Consider the following 23,560-nt stretch of genomic DNA (forward strand, 5'->3'; position numbering starts at 1 on the left):
TTGCTTACACAAATTTCCTTGCAGTGGTCAAAGGTGTTTGTTCCACCAGTTCAAAATACATTAATTTTCTTGACAGGTTACCACTGTGACTCCAGACTTAACTGCACATTATTGTGTAATAAACATTAATCTTCATTTGCCTTTTTTTACTTTATGCTATTTTACTTGTAATTTTGTCTTTTTTAGAGGTGAAAGCTGTATCCAACTATAGCTTTTGTAGATGGATGCTAAATTGTGGATCTTGCACAGTTTAAATATATCGTTTGACATGATCTTTTATTTTTAAATCATTGAGTGATATGCTAATATGTATAGACTTTGTTAAAAAATATTAAATACATGAGATTGTGCTGGAGACAATCTAGAAACACCCAGGATACTTGATATTAATTATTGATATAAACAGCAAAAGCTGCGTGTCGGTTTGCTGGAGTGTGTGGGAGGTGTTTAACCGCAGTTAACTGAAAGTGAAAGTGAAAGTATTTTTCCTCAGAGGGTTGTTCTGTTCAGGTTCAGTTCGGCGCTGCACTTCAGCTGAGGCAGACGATTTGAAGAAAGGTAAGCTGAAGTTCATGCTAACATACATGCTAACCATACACAAAATGTCACTTAACCGAAATCTACAAGTTAACATTTACTGTAATTTATTTTCACTGTCGTTGATACTGGCACTGTCAGACTGACCAAATTTGCTAAACTGAAAAAGTGTCTATCTGCTGATCGGGTGATGATCCAATCCAATTTTCTTTGAAAAACCGCCACAAATGTAAACATGGGATTTCCAAGTTCAACTATGGCCTACTTCACTAAAACAACTTATACCCTGTCCAAATATCCACATCTTGCGATCTTGGCCACTTGAGAGCGCGTACACGCGACAAGAAGTAGCCTAAGTGCACAAGACTGCTGAATGATCCCAAATGGCACCCTAAACCCTCTCAGCCTATCGTATAATGGCCTCTGGTCTCCTTCCCTGGGTACCGCCGGCCAGAGCCGGAGCGTTAGCTTTAGCCGTTACGCCTTTTTGGCTAAAGGTTGCAGGCTTGCCTTCCAGTGGCTTCGCCGCATCATCGATGGCGCATAGAAGCCGTAAAGTGCGCGCTCACACTTCTGAAACCTAAAATGATAAACCAGAAATGCCCAAGTGCAGTGCCCTAAGCGTATCCCATCATGCATTGTGTACGGAAACTCGCATGCCCCGAAATCGCGAGACGTCAAGGAAAACATAAGACTGTAGGTGTGTTCGACATCACTTAAAGAAGCACCACAATTTTAAAATGGTCTTCTGTTAGTTACATAGCGACCACTGAACAGACATTTAGAAGTGTATTAAAATGCAAAGTACTGAAAATAATAATAAAAAAAATAAAAAAAAGCTCTGTAAACGCTTGCATTTTTTTCAAAACTAGGCTATAAGTTTGTCCCATTGGGTAATCAAGTTCTACACACACTTGCAGTCTTCACGCCCACTTGAACCAAATATAGGAAATAGGTCATGCAAGTAGACAATTGATCAAGTGCAAAGACCGCAAGAGTGGGGGTGCTTCTCAGTATCCCTCCTCGTATCCTCGCTCCTCCGTCCTCCATCCTATGACCCGGAAAACGATCGAGCTCAGCCATCTTGAAGGATATCTCAATTCTCTAATTGCACCGCGAGGAGGCAAGGATCGAGGAGTGAGGAGGCTTCCCGAGGAGTTATGAGCGAGGATACACAGGTGCATCCTTTGCGGAAGTCTTTCTCATCGAGAAACGTGACGCACGTATAAATTCTCCTCCCCCTTCATATCTGTCACAATAATATAAATGTATGCTTTACTTTTACAGTTTAAATAAACTTTATACCTCATATATTTCAATGGGGCATCTTGCTTTATTAATATTTATTATATTTTTTTTAAATAACCAAACTTTATTAACATATGGATAGGTCCCTGAAGTGCAGCTGATGACGCTTTGAAGTGACGCTAAAGGGAGCGAGGATATATCATTTCACTTGATTCAATTCCTACGTCCTCGCATCTTTTCCTTGCGTCCTTCCCTCGCATCCTGAAGAGGTGGAGCTAAGACGCGAGGAAAGGAAGCAAGGAAAGGAAACGAAGATGCACAAATAAGAATTGAGAAGCACCCTGGGTATTTGGACAGGGCAGTACAGCCCCCCCCCCCAGCCGCTGACAGATCATGTGACTGGACACCATCAAACTTCCAATCACTAGCATCTGTCGAAAGTTTGACTGTTAAAGAAAAAACAACAAAATTACAGTGTGAAGTCTTAGGGCCGGAAATTTTAATTGTTCAGTCTGCGTAACAGTGAAAGATGCCTTTAAGAATTAAAATAGAGGGTATGCACGTGACGTCACCGTCAGCCGGAGTGACTGCAGTTACGCCGACTGAGTGTCAAAAAGACTGAGAGGCAGCTTTTCAACGTGAATGCCGCGAAAAACACACAAAACTCATCCAAAACGGAAAAGAGATTTGAGATTGACTGTACAAATAGATTTGACAAAAAAATCTGAGGTATATTTTTACAAACTGCTGAAAGATAAAGAAAATGAAATCAAATGAATCACTGCAATTCACAGAAACAACTGGACTCCAGGCAGTGAAACATGGATTTGCAGTTATCATTTGGTCAATATGTTGAATTTTTGGGTAAAAATCATACCCTATATATTGTATTGTTAGATATTGTATTGACAACACATCAATTAAATATTTACTATGTTATATTCTGCATAATTGGGTGTTTTTAAACAAACACTGACAAAAACTATAGCCTACAAGTATTAGGACTGAATGATATTATATTGGTATAAGTAATCACCCGGATTTAGACCTACTTATAAAATGTTCAAATTTTCTTTATGTGTTTTCCCAGCATCCAAATCAGGAACACATAAATGTCTGGAAACACGATTTCTGGCTGCATGTCAATATCCATGGATTACTGGATCTTTGGTTAGTTGTAGCAGGAACACTATCGAGTCCAACCTTTAGTTTAAGCGTTTGTTTTACTTGTGTTTTACTTGCGTTTTCGCAGTTTCCTCTATTGAATCCAGTCATGCAGCAGGCTCCTTTGCCACTCATTCTGGCTGAGGGGGCGTGTTCAGGTGGGAAAGTGACATCAGTGCATACCCTCTATACTTTGCATAATAATGTACATTGAAGTTGAAACTGCTATAGTTGAAACCCATATCAATTTGCGCATGTTTGAAATCGGGGGTTCACGTGCACCTCTGACATTAGGGATAATCATCCCCAACATGGCACTTAAAGCTTAAAGCTCATTCTGTGTCACTTTGTGTCTTAAGTTCCTGTTAAGGAGACAAAATGGAAGCTAAAAGCAACGGTAAGTTCTGTTAAAAATCTATTTTATTTCATTTACCTTCATAATCTAAAATACCATTAATATGTTATAAAAATAATAATCATTTATGCAAGTCTAGATTTTTTCTCTTTTTTTCCCAACACAGATGAGTTTCAGATAGTTCTTTCTGAAGAAACTAAATCGGATACCATTCTGTGCCACCTGTCTCATAACATCAGTGCTGTTGCCATGGAGATCAGGTGGTTTAAGGAGACAGATTGTGTTTGTTTCTATAAGAACAAACGGTTGATAGAGGGGATAAGATATGAGGACAGAGTGAGTCTATCCATTGATGAGCCGGAGAGAGGAAATGTATCTTTACAACTAAAGGAATTAGATGTTGGTGATTACCTGTGTCAGGTCATCAGTGGAGACAGAACAGAGGAGATAACAATACACACATGTGAGTGTTTCATATAACCCCATTCTACATCAGCTCTAATCACCTGACAGAATGAACTGAAATCTAGAGGTTTGCTAAGCGTTGGTTTGTCACTGATCTCTCATCAGTTTGTGATCAGTAAACTGTTGAAATGAGAAATGACACCTAGTTTAAATGTGTAAGGGTGGACCTCCTACAGGGTTTCAGACTGTAGGTTCGCCGAATGACTAAAGAAACGTTGTCTATAGGCCTTCATCACTTTCAACACCTTTGTGCCTTCCAAATGGCCCTTATAGCAAAAGAGAGGGGGTTGAAACTGTAAAGCAAATGTCTTTGTTCATTTTAAAATATCTTTATATTTTCAGCCTTACAAATGTATTTTTAAGACTGTCCTATCAATGTGCCAAAAAATAACTAAAATTAACAAACCCTCTGACATTAGCCTCATAGGATATTGAGTGCTAAATTTCAATCCCTCAATTTCCTGAATATCAGTATTTTCTCTATCTATGAATTTAACTGGTTAAAATGTTCAACATGTTTTTCTGATCACTCTATTATTTTAAATGTTTTGATGTGATTTCACTGTTACTCATATTTTCCCAACAGCATTCAAGACTGATGAAGATGGAACTGAAATGCTTCCAAAAACAATCTGGTCCAAAAAGGTAATAGAAAAATATACATTTTACTTTGAATACAGTATTTTTTTTATTTATTACAGTATTTTTATACAGTAAATACAGATATGTTTCTAATATTTATGAAACAAATGTAAATAAATGAAGGTATATTTTGTAGTTCACTTAGCTCCAATAAGATTTATCTAAATAATTTTCTTTTTAATTTATATAATAATTTTAATTTAATTTGCCATTGTAAAAAATAATCTGCATTTCTTAATACAAAACCTCAAAAGGTCCACACCTTCATTCAGTGAAGATCTCTCTAATCTGGTTTCATTGATTATAATCATCCAGAGCGCTTTAACTAGAAGGTTGTTGTTGTTCAATTTTGTCTTCTACTGTCAAAAACATTTGCAGTCACAGCTTGCCACTAGGGCAGTACCCTTAAAGGGCAACTTTGTACCTTATCTACACCTAAAAGGTGCTTCGTAGTAGAGTGGTATAATGTTACTACAATGAGTAAATAAGGTACAAAGTATACCTTTAAGGGTATTGTCCCAGTGACACGCTATTGTACCACTGAAGATAACGTCTTTGAACATTTTTTTCAGAGAGTGTTGGATCATCAAACCTAGTGGAATTTGATTGCTCACTTATATAGATTATATTCTCACTATAGTCAACAATACTACTCAATAGTAGGCTACTTATATCATCAACCTGAACGGTCATATGAGTATTTCACAAAAGTTTGTATTTCATATAAGGTTGTTGGACAATGTTCTTCTCTTTAACAGACTGACAAAGAATTGACTGATAAAGAGAGAACAGAAATGGCAAATTCTGCTTTATCGGCAGGTGAGATCTGTTAGGACTCTATTTTTTTTGTGTGTCAATAATCAGAACAAACACAAGCAACTCAGTGGACTCCATCTGAAAAAAAGCTTAAAGTAAATGAAGTTTAAACACTTGATTTATTCAGTATAAAATAAATCAAATGTGGTTATCTTGTATATATGAATGTTTATTAAGGATATATTATGCTTGATTTTTTTATTGGGAATTGTGTGTACAGTTTTCCGTAGTCTAGAAAAAAGAGATCTTCAGAGTGTTAATGCTTCAGTGCTGCAGACAGAGAAACAGACACAGACTGAGGAGAACGACATGCAACAGGAGCTGAGCAATCAACAACCAGGATGTTCAGAACAGAATGTTCTGGACAGTGGTGGGTGTTTATGCAATATCACATTTATAGTTTCTCAGGATACATCTGAATAAATCATTTTTGTGTATTCCAAAGTTAAATCTTTACATTAACATGCACATTATCCACATGAAGACAGTGGATGGAGCAGGTCAGCCATGATCAAGGTTTCAGTAACTGCAGGACATATGAAATTATATAAAACTGATCTGTGTTTATAGTTAATTTAACTGATCTTCTTCTAGACAGGGATTCATGTAAGATTTATCTAGAGCATTCATTTGTTAAAGGCAATTCGGCACTCTTCTGATTGGCTTTAAAATTGTCTAATGATGGTAATTTCCTGACATTTCATCGTCAAAGACTGAAAGAAAGGAGGAGGTTTAAATTAGCATGATTTTGAAATGAGGGCTGTGCATTCAGAGCAGATAACAAACAATGTTGCAATGTACCACACATTGTAGAATGTATTCTGTCTAATCATTTTATCTTTGTTCCTAATGATTTTACCAAAATGTTTTACAAACTCAGAGCCCAGACAAATCCGAAATGAAAACCCACACAAATCAAATAAGGTAAGCCTCATTGATAAAGCATGCGTATTCACAGATTTGATGTTAGAGTGTGTGTACATATAAATCGCCAATGCTCATATTTATATAAATGCTCTTTAAAGTGGAAAAATGCTTAGTGCCACGCCAGGGTCAGAGCAGACGTACGCATTTTTCCTTGTCAGTGTACTGCAGGTTTTTGGAAATCTAAGCTATTCTTGCAGCTCACAATTGTAAATTAAAGGATTTAAACCATGAATGGTGATTTTTTAAGGTAAATGACATTAATTAGGCATTGTTTACAAGGCAGAGAACTAAAACCATTCAGCTGTGTACAAGTTCAAAATCATTTGCAATTTATAGATTTCACATCTGAAAGAGAGGTGTACACGTGTTTTCTGTGCGTAGGTTCATTCTATGAATCAAATGGATGTATAGTTGATCGTAAGATTAAATGTAGGACTGTTTCTATGCAACATTTTATAAATGAGGCCCCCTGTCTTCAATTGTTACACCTAAGATGCTGTTTAAAATGTCAAAGACTTTTTTATTTCTCTGGTAAACACGTCTACAGAATGAAGGTGAATCTCAGCAAAATGGGAAAAAGAGGTCAAGATGGGAGAACAATTCTAGTAAAAGTGAGTTGTTGTTTTTTTTTTTTTTTTTTTTTGAGGAATCACTTATAATAACAAATTGTTTATTTACACTTATTACATGCTTGACTTTTTGATTATAACTCATCTTTCAGGACACCATTCCAAAGAATGGAGCTGATTTTTAAAACTGTGTTATTATCTTGCATCTATTTTTATGATCTTATTTCTACATTCCAATTTTACTTAGTCCATCCCAATTCATTTTCCAGAGGGGGTCAAAGTGTCCTCTATTTTGGCTGGAAAGACAAATAACTGTGACAAGGAATTTATCAACATTCTGGGGGAAAAAATTGAGAATCTGGGAGAAGCTGCTACAGTGGAAGAGAGTAACATTATTTTGGTTTTCTGTCCTATTGTTTCTCGAGCTGGAACTGACATTGAAGCAGCACTGAACAATTTCAATTACTCTAAAGGTTCTGTGATCATCACATTATTTTAAAAGAGTAATTTGAGTCATGTGATACATTTATAAGTGTTTCATATTTGTTTGTCCTTGAACAGACTCTAAGCTGGCTGTTCTAGTGGTGCTTCATCACACGTTTGACCCAGAGAAAATTGTACCAGACAGCAGCAAATGTGTTACCAGGACAGACATGCTCACAGTGGATTGTCTGTTCTATGAGGATGAAGGATTACTGAAGTGTCAGAAGAATTCAGATGCATTTAAAAAAGTTGTGAATTGGTTAATAGAACAGGTATTTAACAAGATGATCCAAAATATGAAAACTGCCATAAATGTATCATTTGAAAAACGTCACTCGTAAACTCATGTTGTGATCATTCTTTTACAGGGGAAGAGAATTGATGTCAAAATACATAAAAGTAGGTATAGATTAACTATAATCTATGTTATTTAAAATCATTTAAATAAAACATTTCCTGCATGAAAAGTTATGCATATGATTTCTGTTTGCTGTATGTCCTAATGCTAGTTTAAACTTTAAAACTCTCTCTCTCTCCAACAGAAATTGTACCCAACAAACCAAACTTCTCTGCATTCTTTTCCAAAAAATCCTCCCAGCATTGAGGATCAGTACACACCTGTCGCTCTGTCCACCATTGCTTACCGCAATGCTAAATTATTATTAGCTATTAGAGTGTGAATATAGGTTTATATAAAAAGTGTGCAAATAGAAATAGTCTGATTATAATAAACCATTTATGTGAGATGAATGATGAATGAAGAAAAAGTCTACTCTATAAAGTCTACTCTACTTTATACTCTATGTACTGATGAAGTATATCCATTTTTGCATTTCTCTATACAACTATATATTCTCTATGTAACTATTAAATGGGTGTTTTATTGCTTACGCAAATTTCCTTGCAGTGGTCAAATGTGTTTGTTCCACCAGTTCAAAATACATACATTTTCTTGACAGGTTACCATTGTGACTCCAGACTTAACTGCAAATTATTGTGTAATAAACATTAATCTTCATTTGCCTTTTGTTACTTTCTGCTATTTTACTTTTAATTTTGTCTTTTTTATCTAGAGGTGAAAGCTGTATCCAACTATAGCTTTTGCAGATGGATGCTTAATTGAACATGGAAAATTCTGGCAATAGTCAAGACAGAAAGGGAAATCATTTGAGAAGTTACATTGAGGCTAGACGTTAGCTTTAAAATGTGACTTGACACTGTCTCTTATAAATAATACATTCTCTAGGTGCATCCCAATTCACGTATGCACTATTCTATGACGTTTTTAAGTACAAATAGTGTGAGTAGTGTGTTCACACTGAAAATGTAAAAAATTATTGCACTTTAAATACCCGGATGATGCACTAAGTTAACGGAAAAAATTAAGTGTGGAATGTTGGACACTTCATGCACTCACCTGTTGCAGCTCTAATTACCTTGCGGAGGGGGAGGGGGAGGGGGATCAGATGTTGATGTTTAATGACAAAATAACCTTATAAAATTTACACACTACATGGATGAGTACATGGTGTAAGTGCATAGTGTGTTATTTGGATGCAACTTCTCTTTATCTGTAGGTCAGTCATGTCTTTTAAAGATGTTTTAAAATTATCTGTGATGGGTTTTTTAATTATTATTGTTTAAATGTAAAGGTACTTTAAAAGTGGACTGTCAAGTAATCATTAGTAAAGGGCCAATTTTTCAAACAATTGTATAGATGAATAAATATAATTTAAACATACCTGCAAATAAGACACAGTCACCAAAATCAAAACTCCACAGCACAGTGATATATACAACCTGTATTTATGAAGTAGTGCAGATATCAGTACATAAATTATTTAATGTTTAATTTCAGCTATACAAGTGATCTGCTCATTCCACTCATTTCTCCATCATCATCATCATCATCATCATCATCCAAACCCAGTGCTTTGCTGAAGATTGAAACCCTTTTGATAAACATGCACAGCTGTTGCATAGAAATCACCTCTATATTCTCTTTCATGCAACTTAATAGTGTTTTTCTTTGATGTAATGTGTGAACTTTGAATAAAGAAGGGCAACCCACACTGTGTATTTTAGGGCTTGTTTTTTTTTTTTTTTTTTTTCATTCTTTCAGAAATGAATTAAAATATAAAGACTTGCTGGTGAGGTCAAGCTGGGGAGATAAGTGAGTGGCACTGCTAAAGAAACAAAAGAAGGTTTAGCAAAGAAAAAACTGACCACATGGTCTAAAAATCACTGACATATGCAGTGTAGTGACTCTGTATATTAACATTGCTGGGTTAAAGAGTTGAAGAGTTCAAATAAAAGTTATTTTAGCACTGCAGTGAAATTGCAACACTGACCATATGTGGCAGCTTTAGGAAATGCAGGGATCGTGGTGTAGTGCTGCCCAGTGTCTTTTTTAATACTCCAGATTGTTGTTTGGGGAAAAATTGTGCTTTTAGCAGGTAGACCATAGTCAATGTAACTCTGAAACAAATGTTGCATATGTACAAGAGTGTGAAAATGATTTCAAATTTTTTGGCTTGCCTTTTTTTTTTTTTTTTTGGCTATGTTTTGGGAGGTTGGTTGACTGGTTGTCAGGAGTGAATTTGCTTCAGCAAAGATAAGACAGAGACATACAGAGCAACATTTTGGTAACAGACATTCATTCAATCACATTTATCAGACAGATACATAGTGCAAAACAGCTTTAGACCCCATTTATGCAGTTTCTATGACATTATAATCAAAGACACATCCAGATTTGACTCCGCCATACTAAGTCTAAGCCAGTGTGTGACTGTTTTTGGCTGTCATAAAGGGCTGTTTTGTGTCATGTGACCGAAGGAACTAACTTCTTCTGAAAGCAAATGCACATAATCAGCTCAACAGCCAACATGCAGGTCAATATTTGCATGTTTAACTGGAGCTGATCAGGGGTCAAGCGTCTGTAAGCAATGCTTTCTGTGATCAAAACTAACTGAATTCATAAATGCAAGTTTTATCTGAAACATACTGAATGTAATACTGGATGAAGTGCCCGCATCTGCTTATTACATGCATTCATAAGGCACCCACAGTGAGAAAAAACTGTCACAAAAACCCATCAGATGAGTCCTAATGTTTTTTTTTATCTTCCAAGCAGAGGTTTGTTGACAGTGTTAGATTATAATGAATGTGATTATTCACAGATTTAGATTCACAGGACTAGTTTCTACAAGGTCTAATGTCACGTTCAGACATTGGTCTTAGTTTGAATATGATGCTGTTGCATAGACAATGAGGCCAGTCAGAGTTTAAACTCAGAAGATAAAATTTGTGTGGTGAAAACAGAGCCAGAGAGTTAATGCTTGACCTCACCAAAATAATTTACAACGTAAATTAAAGCCGTATAGGACCATCAGTATAAACAAGTGGAAAAAAACACCTTAAAAACAGACAATTTGTAATGTTTATTAACGATTCTTGTTTACTCTGATATTTTTGTTTGTATCATATCTGTGTAAATATAATGTGCACATACATATTTGAACTATTTTAGGGGGAAAGTCATTGTCTTTGTCAATATTAATTGCAACTGCTGTCAGGAAACAGTTCTCTTAACATCTAAATTAAACACAAAATTATTTTAATGGTGATTTCTTTTTTACAAGGATCCTGATCTTTCTCCCTGGCCCAAAAAACAAACCGTAAACAGTAAAAGTTGCTTTCCATATGCAAGAGATCTCGGAATAGGCGGCTAATGCGCATGTTAACCACCTAAATTCAGCCAGGGGGACTTTAAAACAACTTTTAACTTGTTACATTTTCATAAGTTGATAAAAATTATATATTTTCTTTGTGTAATTAGACGCTGCAGTTCATAGAAGTAAATCTCGTTTACTAGTATATATACAAATATATATATATACAATCTTTTTCTTTATAGCATGACAAAGTCACAGACACCCTATTTTATGTGTACTAATTTTACAATCAAAGAGTGATGTAAGGGGGCAGAGATGATAAAAAGCAGCATATTTGTACACATACAGGGGGGTGATCGTACTTCCTCTTAGTTCAGGGAAGAATAACCTTGCACTTTAAATTCGAATCACGATAACCTAATAAATACGATCAATGAGATTATACATAGTACATTTGAGCTCTTTCTGGATGGAGCTGTATTCACACACACACACACACTGCCACATTATGTTCACGTATCGTGATTGAGACTTCGTCGAGTGTACATTGGACTGAATCACACTCACATCAGCACTGTGAAGCATCTCACATGATTAAAACCATTACTACGAGCAGCAGGTGGAAGACGTGTGCGGCCTCAGGTGAGAGAATGGTGTTCCATACCGAACATTTTCCCATGATGCACTGTGCATGTGCGTATGCATGTGTTGGGCTGTGTAAGGATGTCGATCAGGAGGAACACTGTCCCTACTACCGCACCGGAAAGTCCTCTCTGTCACTTTCTCTCTCTCGCACTCGCTTGGAAGAGCAGAGCAGCTAAAACAAGCGGAATCGGTTACTACATACAGTATATTGCTTCAAGAAAACGCTTCTAAAATATTAAGGGCTATAGTCATCCTCAATAATCTAAAGTGCCTTTTCTGTGAGAGTCGAGCAGGGCGGCTGAACGGGCCCTCTGATGCTGGGATACGTTCATATACTGATTCTTTCACAGACGTTCTCTTCAACACATTGGCACACGCACACAGACACACATCGACACATTCAAGAAACATAATCAATTACATCTGTCCTGAAATCAGGCTGTCAGGACAAACAGAGCGACAGAGACAGAGAAATGCAAGTCCTGTCTTCTCTCTGGAAAGATGGAGGGATGGATGAGTAAATAAACGTGTCGAGAGATGAGTCATTTGCTTTTTCCCGAAGTGCTGGAACCCCTGGAACCCCTGGAACCCCTGGAACCCCGGTCTCCTCCTTCGCCCCTCTCTCTCTCTCCCCTTTCACCTCTATCTCCTCTCTCTTTATCAGATGCGTCCCTCTTTTCTGAGCTTTTGTCCGATGCTTCTATTTTATCTGATCGGTCTGAACGCTCAGACTTCTCTGACCTCTCTGATCTCTCCGCCCCCTCCAATGGCTCCGCCCCTTCAGAACGCTCCTTGCGCTCTGATTTATCAGGGTCAGTTGAGGAGTTTGTGGCTTTTTCCCACTTGGCAATTTCCTCAATCTCTTTCAGGCTTGCGTTGATACTGTTGACCCAACCTTTCAGATCCTCCTGTCGGACAGAACATAGACACACTTGTAACAGGGCCACAATAGACGGAATATTTATCAAACACTTTTGACCAGCTCTGATCTTTTTCCCTCAGACGGGGCTTTGTCTGACGTACCTCGTCCTTAGCCAGGAAGATGTAGTCCCCTTCAGCAGTGGTCCTGAAAATAATCATTAGAAACATAAATATACATATATAAAGAGTATTAAAAGGGAAAGATCATATGAAGTTAAGAGTTTGTGGCTTTAGATTTTTTTAACATTTTTTAAAAGTTTCTTATCTATTTTATTATATTTTTTTTAAATGTATTCAGTTTATTCCTATGATGGCAATGCTGTATTTTCAGCAGTCATTCCTCCAGTCTTTAGCGTCACACAACCCTTCAGATATCATTCGAAAATGCTGGTTTAGTGTTTAACTAACATTTCTTATTATTATTATTAATGTTGAAAACAGTTGCGTTGCTTAATATTTTTGTGGAAACTGTGCTACATTTCCCCACAATATATTCTTTAGAAAATATACAAATTTCTTTCATTTATTTGAAATATAAATCTTTGTAGAAATATGTATTTACTGTGACTTTCAATCAATTTAATGCATCCTTGCTGAATAAAAGTTTTAAAAAAGAATCTTACTAACCCCAAACTTTTGAACAGTAGTGCAATATTTGGTTATTTACAAAGAAATAAGTAAATCCTTCTGTATGTCCTGCCCCCTATCTTTCAGTTTAAATAGAAAATAAATCAAAACAAGAAAAGCATGGGGTCTTTAATGGAATGTTTACTGAGAAGTGCATTTCCTTCATGGTTGTTTGTCTATTTTTTTTTTTTTTATAGCAAGCAATGCAGCAGTTATTACAATGTGCTAGTATTACCTGAGAATAAAGACATTCTTCTTCTTTTTGTATCCATTGGTAGTGTCAAATTCGCAGATGGACAGGTTGAGAAGTGGTTCATCGTTGTAGGGTGTGGTCTTGTGTCGTGCGTCCTTGTAGAAACCGATCTCCCCTTGTTTGAGCACGCAGAACAGATTAACCCACGACTTGCTGCAGTAGGTGTAAAAGGTTAGAAATAACTTTGTGAGATATTAAGCCTTACCATGGCATTTAGTATTGCTATTATCAGACAAACACACTCAGAACAGCATTACTAATATACTATTCCATGAGCACCATTGAGTCCCGAATATTCAGAACAGCAGTTGGTCAGTATGGGTTTTAAATAACTAAAAAAAACACATTTGGTCCCACAATCTTGACTAGTACATCTTTGACTATTCAAATTGCATATTTATCATATTGGAAATGAACCTCAGTATGCCATATTCAAACTTAACCCTGAATATAGTATATTTTCAGTATGTAAAGGCTCAAATCACACTAAATTCATAAAATTCAGTGAGAGCTCTCTTAGTGTACATAATTTACCAGAATGTAATCTACCTCTAGCTTTTAAAGCGGCAGGTTGTAGGTCATGCAGTAACAATTTAATGTACACCAGTTAATGTAATTTATGTTTGCATTATTACATACTGTGTTTGTTTACTATCTAACAATATGCATGCTATTCTGAACACAGTGTTATTTGTGGATAAAATTAGCATAATTAGCTAATAGCTCGGTAACATGATTTCTAGTGTATTAGCAGTAGCGATGAGAAGCATTTAGATGATCCATAATAAAATTATAATGATCAGAAAAAAATTCATAAATAAAGATAGAGATAATGTCAGGACATTGCAATCAATTACTAGCCATTAGTAGCTAGTAAGAAACACACCTGTTTGGGCTTCTTTCTTTCCCCTCCTCTTCGTGTTTCCTGTACAAGAAGCCCTCGTGATTGACAGTGTGGGTAGGAGGCTGAGGTGTGGATGGGACGCTCTGAGCAGGTGCAGAACGGGACCTCCGTGGCTCTTCGGGTTCTTTTGGACGAGGTCTTCGCCGTGGTTTGGGGCGGTCACGAGCTCGAGGGCGATCCAGGCGGCTCACTGGTGCAGAGAGGCTACTGGATGGTCTGTACGCCTCTCCCCTCGCCTGAAAAAGAAGATATTCTTTGTGCATGTACGAACTGTTTATTGATACTGAATCTGTGTTTATGGAAATTAGGTGTGTTTTGCATGACATTCTCACTTCATGACATTCAAGTGCTTTTTTTGCTTATAAAAATATATGTACATACTGTACTGTATCACACTTTTATTTATATCTGCATACAACAAATTCTGCATAAGATCAATCTTACCTAACCAATAAAATGAATATAAAAATACTTCAGAGACTGAGCTGAGATCACAGTTCTGCTCTATCACCTCCGTGCCCTTGAGCAAGACACCGAACCATACTTCAGAGGCACTTTATGTGCATTACGTCTACACTTATTTCTACTTTGAATGACACACATGGCACAAAAATCTTAAACCTTTAAATCAGTGGTGTGTGGACTGATTTAAAGGTAAAGAGAATCACCTACACATACACTACCAATCAGTTTGGGGTCAGTAAGACTTTTATAAAGCAATTAATACCTTTATTCAGCAAGGATCCAATAAATCGATTATTATAGACTTTTACATGGTTACAAAAAAAAACCCCTTTAAATAAATGCTGTTGTGTTGAACTGTCAAAACATCAAAGAATCCTGAATCCAAAAATGTATCACGGTTTACACAAAAATATTCAAGCAACACAACTGTTTTCAACATTTATAATAATAAAAAATGTTTCTTGAGCACCAAATCAGCACTTGAATAGCTAGAATGATTTCTGAAGGATCATGTGACACTTGGACTGGAGTAATGGCAGGTTTGCCATCACAGGAATAAATTAAATTTTAAAATGTATTCAAATAGAAATTATTTATTCTAAATTCTAAAGCCTTGTTGTGAGCCTTGGAAAAAAACCTTTCAACACAATAAAAAAATCTTACCAACCCCAAACTTTTAAATGTAGTGTTGTACTAATTGTTTGGAGCATGAAGCATTAAAATGGTGATGGGGAATATGATGCATGATTTGAATTAAATCTATGACAAATATAAAATCCAGTACAGACACATGACACATACATTGCAAGCTTCTCTCTCCTGCACTTGCTCAACAATCTCAGCCATAGTGGAACGCTTCTCCCTAAAAAAGATGAGAAAGCCAACTTAGAAGTTAGATACCCATATACAGATAAGAACACACACATACACAGATTTGCTATTTTTTCATGGCAGGGACTTTCTTTTGACTTTTATGCTTTTATATTGAGCTAATTATAGTTTCTAAATCTTAACCATGGACATAACCCTCACTACAAACTCAGCATTTTTATATTTTTATTATCATTTATATTTCATTATTCTGTATTATTTTGTATGCATTTTTATAGTATTATTTATATTTTGAATTAGCATTTGTTTTTATATTTTCAGTTTTCATATTCATTTTAGTTTTTGTAATTTTGTTGTGCTTTTGTCAGTTTTATTAGTATTTTTTATATTTAGCTTTATTTTTATTTCAGTTCTAGTAGTAATTTTAGAACTTTAGTACAACTTTTATTTCAGTTAAATGCCAATGAAACATTTTCAATTTTTGTTTTCCATCTAATATTTATATTTTACTTTATTCCCACTCAATTAATTAATATTTCAATTAACCAAAATGATTTTAATAGTTAGTTAATACTAACAGCACTGTTCATTAATTAGTATATTTATTAAGCTTCATTGAGACTGTTGGCTGATTTCAGCGTTTACTCTCCTTGTGGAGATAATTAACCCAAACCCTAAACACACCTCTAAAAGCAAATGCATTTTAGAATTACACTTTTTTTTTTTTTTTTTTTTTATGAATTATTTTTACCTTTAAGAACATCACAGAAAGGAGGATTTGGTCCAAAGTATAGCCAAACAAACACATATACACACTCACCCAGATAGTTTCTTGTCAGATGGCTCTTTCCCAGACTCTGCATCGCTGGAGTCATGTTTCTGTACTCGCTGCCTACCGCTGCCCTCCTGCTCACTGGACGACTGTCTCTCCATTCTTCGACGGTAGCGTTCCTGCCTAACAATCAGCGGGAGCTCGTTAAGTCGCGCCTGGATCTCCTGCTCGCTGGAGGTCTGCCGGCCAAGCCGGTATTCTCTCTCCCGCCGCAGGTGATCCATCTGCGGGTCAGAGCGGCTCCCACGGGGGTCTCTTTGTAAACGGCTGTGGATCATCTCCAGGGAGGGGTCCAGGCCCATAGGAGGAGCTGGGACACTTGCTCCTCCACCAGCGAGCTGAGCTCGGTGAGCCTCCAGTAAAGGTGGAACAGCTTTGTGAATGTGGTTGATTTTGGGCTGAAGGCAGTCAGCTTTAAGGTGCTGCCAAGCATATCCTATTTTGGGCTCTACCATCCCCACAGCACCTAAATGGTTCAGGCTATGGTAGCTGGAACCGTCCTCTCCTAAAACACCTTGTTGGTTTAGTCCAGTGTAGCTGGAGCTGTTCACCCCCAAGACACCAACTTGTTGGTTTAACCCCTGATAGCTGGAATTATCCAACCCTGAAACACCCTGTTGTTTTAGCCCATGGTAGGAAAGACCCTCTGCCACAACCCCTGATGGCTGGTTTAGCCCGTGGTAGGAGGAGCCATTCATAACGGGCGTGTAGGGGTTCAGGTTGGACCCAAGCCGCTGAGCGAGTGTGTGTGCCACCATGTGTTCTGTGGCGTGCATGAGGTCCGGCCCGGGCTTGGACTCCAGAAGTGAGTCCTGAAGAGGGTTACGGAAAAGAGAGGAGGATGAGGACGAGGAAGAGGAGCTGGGCACAAGACAGGAGAGAGGGAACATCTGCCTGCTGAGGAGAGAGGAGGTAGAAGGTGGCTTGTTCAGTTCCTCCTTCATCTTCTCTGCCTGCAGATGGAGGAGAAAGAGAAATAAATAAAGATACAATGAGCATTTAGTTCCTCACTTTATGTTATTTGTATAATCTTTGTTTTCATAATGACCTGTCGTAATGAGCTGAAATGGTCCTTCCATGTGGCTGCAGCCTTCCTGAATGCTTCATGCCGGCGAATCAGCTCCTCCACCTCGTCTGTCCCGCCCCCTGCCTCACGAGTGTTTGGAGTGATTGGTTCCTTGATTGTGAGCCAGGATTGCTCTGCCAATCCTGGCTGGGTAGACTGCAGCCTCTGCTGGGCTGAAGGGCACAAATAAAGCTTATGGATAACTAGGATCAAATTAGCAAACCTTTGACATGACGTCACAACAAAGTGATCACTGACCTTGCTGAAGCTTCTCCCAGTGCTGTTCCCATCGGTCATTCAGGTCTTTCTGCTTTGCCATGACATATTCTAGCTTTTCCTTTACCTGGATAAGAGGGTATAGATATTATGATAATTTATGAGCTGAACGCAAATGGCAAATTGTCCATGTTCCATGCAGGGGCACACAATGAGGGTATGCAATGCAAAAGTGTGCCACAGAAAAGAACTAAAAGCACTAAAACAATGTCTTTTTTTTAAAAACCATGTCTTTTAAGACATATTTAATGTGAGTGTCATATAACAAAAATAAAAAATGAAATCCTTAGATCTTTACACTACTGTTCAAAAGTGTAGGGTCAGAATTTATTTATTTTTGAAGAAAAAAAAAAGTTTAATAAGGATGCATTCAATTGATCAAAAGTCGGAAGACATTTACACTGTTGCCAAAGATTTTGATGTCAAATAAATGCTATTTTTCTATCATTTTATTTAAAAGAATTAGCACAGTTTCCACAAAAACATTTTTTAACATTGATAATAATAAGAAATGTTTCTTGTGCACCAAATCAGCATATTAGAAGGATTTTTGAAGGATCATTTTACAGTGTAGACAGTAGTAATGGCTACTGTGCAGTGTGCCGGGGTTGGCCGAGCTCACCTGACAGCTTCACAATCACAAGTAAAAATTGCATTTTAAAATACTCAAATAGATGTTCATTTAAATTGTAATAATTTTACTGTATGTTTGATCAAATAAATGCAGCCTTGATGAGCATAACAGACTTTCACATGATAGTGCGATAGTCTCTAAAGTTTTAATAAAAATCAACTCCTGAATCATAAAACATTAAAAAGGCAAATTCTAAGACATGAGCCTGTTCATTTGCATTTTTGCAAAAACTCCTTTATTAAGATATGATTCCATGAACGATGAAACTTTAAACATGAAACATGACAAATCCAGCATTTTTTTTCTTTGAAGCATTCTTCTATTCTCTAAAGAACGCTTATAAACACTAGGGGTGTCCATATAAACTGTGCATATATATACTGTTATGGGTTTTCATATGTATGCTAAAATTATAATGGAATCAGTCATTCATTAATAAAAATGGTTATGTATAATTATAATTATTATTATAGAAAGGTTATACTTATATTATACTTAAGTAAACAATAAATTGATTTAAATATATAATACATTACGAATAGTAAAGTAGATAAGATATTGATGTGTATATATGTGTGTATGTATATATATATATATATATATATATATATGTATATATATATATATATATATATATATATATATATATATATATATATATATATATATATATATATATATATATATATATATATATATTATACAATGAATGAATATGACTATATTATAATATTGGTCTCTGAAAGCATATTGTGATTTTAGCTGACTGTTTATCACGATTGTATTATAACGGTTATTAGGTTATTATAGTAGTTGGATTTGATAATAAGATAATGTTATATCCTACAGTGTAGGCATAAGTGAGTAGTGTGGTATATTGCATATGATCAACATAGTATCTATATAATGTCTAGGCTTGATAATTGCTGTTGTTATGATTATCATCGTCATTATTATTATATCAATATTTAACAATGTACAACAATCAATTTGGGATCAGGAGCATGAATTGAATCAATTTAAGAAAGTGGTGACAGTGTTGATGGTAATAAATATTGAGATAATTACATGGAAAAATAATTATAAATATCTTAGTAATTTAATTTATTACATATAACATAATTCTTAGATCAGGGCTGGCAAGTGGTGGCTCTGTTGCTTGGAGAGCGCCCCCTTCTAAGCAGCTGACTTGCCAAAATCTTGTCTCTTTTAATGCACAGCATAGACAAACAGGTAAAGAGTGGTCCTGTTGTTAGGGGTCTGCTTCTCTCTGACAGCAGGTTCACAAGAACACACACATAATTTAACTAATTATTATTACCATCAACACCATTAAGCCATCATAAATATTTAATACAATTGTCATGCTTAAATAGTAAGTTATAGTATATTATACATAATTGGAAGTATTAGTCATAATTCTTAACTAATATATTGATATATAATGATACACGATGGTAATATGAGTTATAACAGTAATATTTATATTGACAAGTATCATAAGCATAGAAAGAAACATCTACATTGCATATGTGTGTAATGTACTATACTTAGATGTAATTATTAAGGTATAATGTACGACATAGGTCAGATATTATATATAAATATATTGTTCTCTATATTGGTAACCATTCATTAGGATGAATAGGGGGTGGGGTTAAATTAGTTTGTCTTCTTCCCACTCTTTTTCGAGCTATAATAATAGATAAACTGTGAACATCTCTGAAATATATTTATAGATACTGTTATTTAATTGTTTCTTTTTTTTTTGTTTTTTTTTTCTTTACCCAATGTGGGTATAATGGATAATACTGTACAATATATTCATTTTTCTGTGTACAATACTTTTATTTCTATGGCTCGAAATAAAGTAATCAATCAACTATGCACAATTTTTGTGGCACTATGGAAAGGGCAAAAAATTATATTCTTAAACTGTACTTTTTTTCCTTCAAAATATCTTCTTTTTTAACTAGAAAGTTTTAAACTCCATAGTGATTAAAACACAGTAATGGTTAATGGGACTTCTTTAGTTTCCCTGGTTTCATGTGTGCATTTGCATGTTTTGAGTTGTGCACATAAATGGTTCGGTGTTTGAGTATGTGTCTACCTCTTCAGCTGCGGGGTTGCGTGCAGCGAGCAGCATCTTTCCCATCTCCACGCAATGCACAAAGTTCTTGCTCTTGTTATCTATCTTACTCTTCAAATTCTGATGTTGGGACATCATGCCCTCCAGCACAGAGAGGTCCCTGTCACGTACACAAGGACCCACCCAACACCAAAACCCACGCCCAGACACAAACAAGAAACATGCACAAACATTATCCTGATGCACATTGTCTATCTTGATTGGTTTAAATCCAACTGTATATTCAGGATGATTCAGATAGTTCTATAACTGATCTGGTACCTGGCATCATCAGTCGAGCCAATCTGTCCCATGATTCCATCCATCCACATGCTCAGTTCTCGCACCACAGCGAAGAACTGGATCTTATCGGTTACTGTGGTAACCTGCACACGGCTGCCCTCACATGCAACAAGGAGCTCTTTCCAGGCCTGCATCACTTCCTGCTCTCGGCACAAAATGGCATCTGCCTTCTCCCCTGCGTAAATTGCACGTAGCTGAGCTGCATTTTCTTGCAGTTGGCGCACCTGAGGGGGTAAGAGTAAAAACTAAAATTACTTGAGTCTCTATTTACTGACACTAGGCAGCATCTGAAAATATTCTTTATATATACAAACACACATTAAATCATATGCCCTCATTATCTTCAATCAAAATAACTTTCCCCTCCCTCTTCAAACAACATTTCTTTTCCGTTGACGTGTTAATTGGCACGAGGGCGGGACAACCTGTCACTCACATGAGATCACAGCAATAGCAAATTACAATGAGTGCGTTTACATGCACTCTCGTAATACGATTATAATGGGATTTTTGTGATTAAACTTTACCTCATGTAAACGCAATACTTCGATTAAAGTAATGCGATTAAGCTCATAATCTTGGTAAGCATAATCACATTAAACTAGGTGGTGTACGCCAATTTTAATAGCAAAAAACGGGCATGTAAACACCTTAATCGCATTATTCCCGCTCTGACCAAAGAGAGCATGTGCTCAAACGTACACAGATGCCGTGTGTTGTTCACACAACTTCATGAATGAACTCCGGGACATTATTCTGAAGTTTTCTCTTCACCAAATCGCCTCGCAGTCTGTGCTCTGTATCTTCATCCAGACGGCGCAAAGAACGCAACGGAAGCGCAGGAAAACCCGGCATTGCAATGTTCATCATGGCGCCAAATAATATCCTGTACGTCCATAAAAAGGTATTTTGAATTTGATGTAAGTAGATTAAAACAATTTCCAGTAACATGCATACTGTATGCCTATCAGAGTGTGGTATAACCATAACCATAGCGAATCATCAGAGTAATGAAAATTGCATGTAAACCGGAGTGAAGAGTTCTGCTCGTGTAATGTGCTTACTGCGATTAAGACCATACTCTGATTATGAGAAATAATCGCATTCTTGGTCCAATGTAAATGTAGTCAATGATCCAATCAATTCCTGATGGACAAAATAAAGTCCCGCCCTACATTTTTTCTTGTTCGAGGAGCCGTTTCACTCAGATGTGTACATCATGACAGGGAAGAAAAGACTATTACAACTTCCGTTTCATGGCAATTTTAAAGTATTCAGCACTGTGCGATGGTTGTAACTGTGTTTCTGAGTATTGTTCAGCCGATTGTGCTAATCGGCTGAAACGGGAACCACCCCATGCTGGGTCAGGAGGACGAACCAGCCTAAACACTTATTTATCGTGGCTGCTGCACCTGGTCAGAACAGGTGTTGTTGTTTTGACTGAGTGTGTGTTAGTGTGAGTCTTACCTGCGAGACCAGCAGCTGCAGGGAATGCTCGAAAGAGTGCAGAAGTCTCTGCAGTGTGCCGGGGTTGGCCGAGCTCACCTGACAGGACCTCACCTCTGGCAGCTGTCTCATCTTTCCCTCGATCTGGACCAGCACCTACAAAACAAAGACACAGATACATCGCTGATACTTCAATATGTCAATCAACTGTGAACGTGTTAAAAAACATGCTTTATTGATGCACGTGTGCTTGCATACCTCCTGACAGTCAGTGAAGAACTTGTGCAATTGGTACGAAGCTGCGAGCATCTGCGCTCTGGTCTCCATCAGCTCCAGAAGATCTGCCCAGGACTCGTTCAGTCCGTCCTTCCACTCGGCGATGGTGGCGGCATCAGTGTGACTGCAGTCAATCATCTCATTCACCATCTTATTGACAGAATCCATCTGTTTCTGACCCACTGCACGTGTCTCAGAGGAGAACTGAGTAAAGCTGCCCTGCAGAACCTGAGAAAATTAAACAACACAAAAACATGCCAGAGATGAGCTCAAAGAGGCTTTGAGACATTTCTGAGTGAAACAGAATATTCAATGGGGAAAAAGAATAGCATAGAACTTTTTTTTTCCCATCTGCAACATTGTGGTATCAACAGTAGCTTAAAACACTGCCTAAACAGCTATTTGATTATTGGTTATTATTATTTCCAGCCTAAGTGACATTAGCAAAAAAGGAAAATTGTTTCAGTGGCAGAGTAAATACAGTGATTAAGAAAGTAAACAGGGTTCATTTTGATTTCATGTTGACTGGAAGTCAGTATTTTACATCCGTGAATTAAGTGTAAGCTGGTGATACCGTGACATGCTCCAGGTCCTGGCCTAATTCAGTGGAGCTGGCGACAGCCTCCCTCTCAGAGATCCATTTCTCCAGCGCCTCCACCTCTCGCTTCAACTGATACAGCCAGTACTGCTGCTCCAGCTTTGTTTTCCTCTGTTCCACCAGATCTTTCAGAGATACATACAGCCGGTCTATGTGAGCCTGCTGTTTGGTGATTTGCTCACTGAGATAGAAGTGAGAGAAAGAAAGAGATAGACAGAGGTTAAATTCTGAGAGAGGGCCACACCCCAGTTATATCAAATCGATAAATCTACTGTCCAAAGGTTTGGGGTGGGTTATATTTTTTCATGTTTTTGAAAGAAATCTCTTATGCTCACCAAGGTAGCATTTATTTGATCAGAAACACAGTAAAAACAGTAGTATTGTGAATTATTATTAAAATTTCAAACTGTTTTCTAACAGAAATAGAAACCAAGCAGCCGACAAAATGTAGAGCCTGTCACTGTCGTGGCTA

General features: G+C 36.9%; 2 protein-coding genes across 5 annotated transcripts in view; one reads left to right on the forward strand and one right to left on the reverse strand.

The window, feature by feature from the left end:
- Nucleotides 1–436: 436 nt before the first annotated feature.
- si:dkey-27p18.3 lies at nucleotides 437–8,224 on the forward strand. Of its 3 annotated transcripts, XM_048187328.1 has the most exons (14): nucleotides 506–558; nucleotides 2,876–2,955; nucleotides 3,038–3,107; nucleotides 3,309–3,346; nucleotides 3,471–3,767; nucleotides 4,356–4,414; nucleotides 5,170–5,230; nucleotides 5,448–5,597; nucleotides 6,108–6,151; nucleotides 6,702–6,765; nucleotides 6,993–7,196; nucleotides 7,285–7,478; nucleotides 7,575–7,605; nucleotides 7,749–8,224. In XM_048187328.1, exons 4-14 carry the CDS (start codon nucleotides 3,328–3,330, stop codon nucleotides 7,808–7,810), a joined length of 1,185 nt encoding a protein of 394 aa, XP_048043285.1. In that variant the 5' UTR covers nucleotides 506–558; nucleotides 2,876–2,955; nucleotides 3,038–3,107; nucleotides 3,309–3,327; the 3' UTR covers nucleotides 7,811–8,224. The 3 variants fall into 3 exon arrangements, with proteins under 3 accessions (XP_048043286.1, XP_048043284.1, XP_048043285.1); XM_048187327.1 differs by lacking the exons at nucleotides 2,876–2,955; nucleotides 3,038–3,107 and having other exon boundaries at nucleotides 438–558; XM_048187329.1 differs by lacking the exons at nucleotides 2,876–2,955; nucleotides 3,038–3,107; nucleotides 6,993–7,196 and having other exon boundaries at nucleotides 437–558.
- A 769-nt stretch (nucleotides 8,225–8,993) lies between these two features.
- sptbn4a (spectrin, beta, non-erythrocytic 4a) overlaps nucleotides 8,994–23,560 on the reverse strand; it is a 40,717-nt gene continuing 26,150 nt past the window's right edge. For both annotated transcript variants that reach the window (XM_048187324.1, XM_048187323.1), the window contains exons 8-20: nucleotides 23,065–23,269; nucleotides 22,473–22,718; nucleotides 22,236–22,370; nucleotides 20,748–20,992; nucleotides 20,448–20,586; nucleotides 17,686–17,770; nucleotides 17,410–17,600; nucleotides 16,350–17,314; nucleotides 15,500–15,560; nucleotides 14,216–14,469; nucleotides 13,312–13,482; nucleotides 12,552–12,594; nucleotides 8,994–12,436 (exon numbers count right to left, since the gene is read on the reverse strand). In XM_048187324.1, the coding sequence (XP_048043281.1) occupies nucleotides 12,071–12,436; nucleotides 12,552–12,594; nucleotides 13,312–13,482; nucleotides 14,216–14,469; nucleotides 15,500–15,560; nucleotides 16,350–17,314; nucleotides 17,410–17,600; nucleotides 17,686–17,770; nucleotides 20,448–20,586; nucleotides 20,748–20,992; nucleotides 22,236–22,370; nucleotides 22,473–22,718; nucleotides 23,065–23,269 (3,106 nt within the window). In that variant the 3' untranslated portion in view covers nucleotides 8,994–12,070. The remainder of the gene's footprint in view (nucleotides 12,437–12,551; nucleotides 12,595–13,311; nucleotides 13,483–14,215; nucleotides 14,470–15,499; nucleotides 15,561–16,349; nucleotides 17,315–17,409; nucleotides 17,601–17,685; nucleotides 17,771–20,447; nucleotides 20,587–20,747; nucleotides 20,993–22,235; nucleotides 22,371–22,472; nucleotides 22,719–23,064; nucleotides 23,270–23,560) is intronic.

Source organism: Megalobrama amblycephala, linkage group LG4 (assembly GCF_018812025.1).
Source record: "Megalobrama amblycephala isolate DHTTF-2021 linkage group LG4, ASM1881202v1, whole genome shotgun sequence".
In the NCBI taxonomy this organism is placed as follows: Eukaryota; Metazoa; Chordata; class Actinopteri; order Cypriniformes; family Xenocyprididae; genus Megalobrama; species Megalobrama amblycephala.

What these genes read in the sequence shown, in the direction of transcription:
- si:dkey-27p18.3 (XM_048187327.1), top strand. An exon ending in GGAGAACAATTCTAGTAAAA is followed by an intron (nt 6,766 to 6,992) that starts GTGAGTTGTTGT and finishes TTCATTTTCCAG; the next exon opens with AGGGGGTCAAAGTGTCCTCT. An exon ending in CAATTTCAATTACTCTAAAG is followed by an intron (nt 7,197 to 7,284) that starts GTTCTGTGATCA and finishes GTCCTTGAACAG; the next exon opens with ACTCTAAGCTGGCTGTTCTA.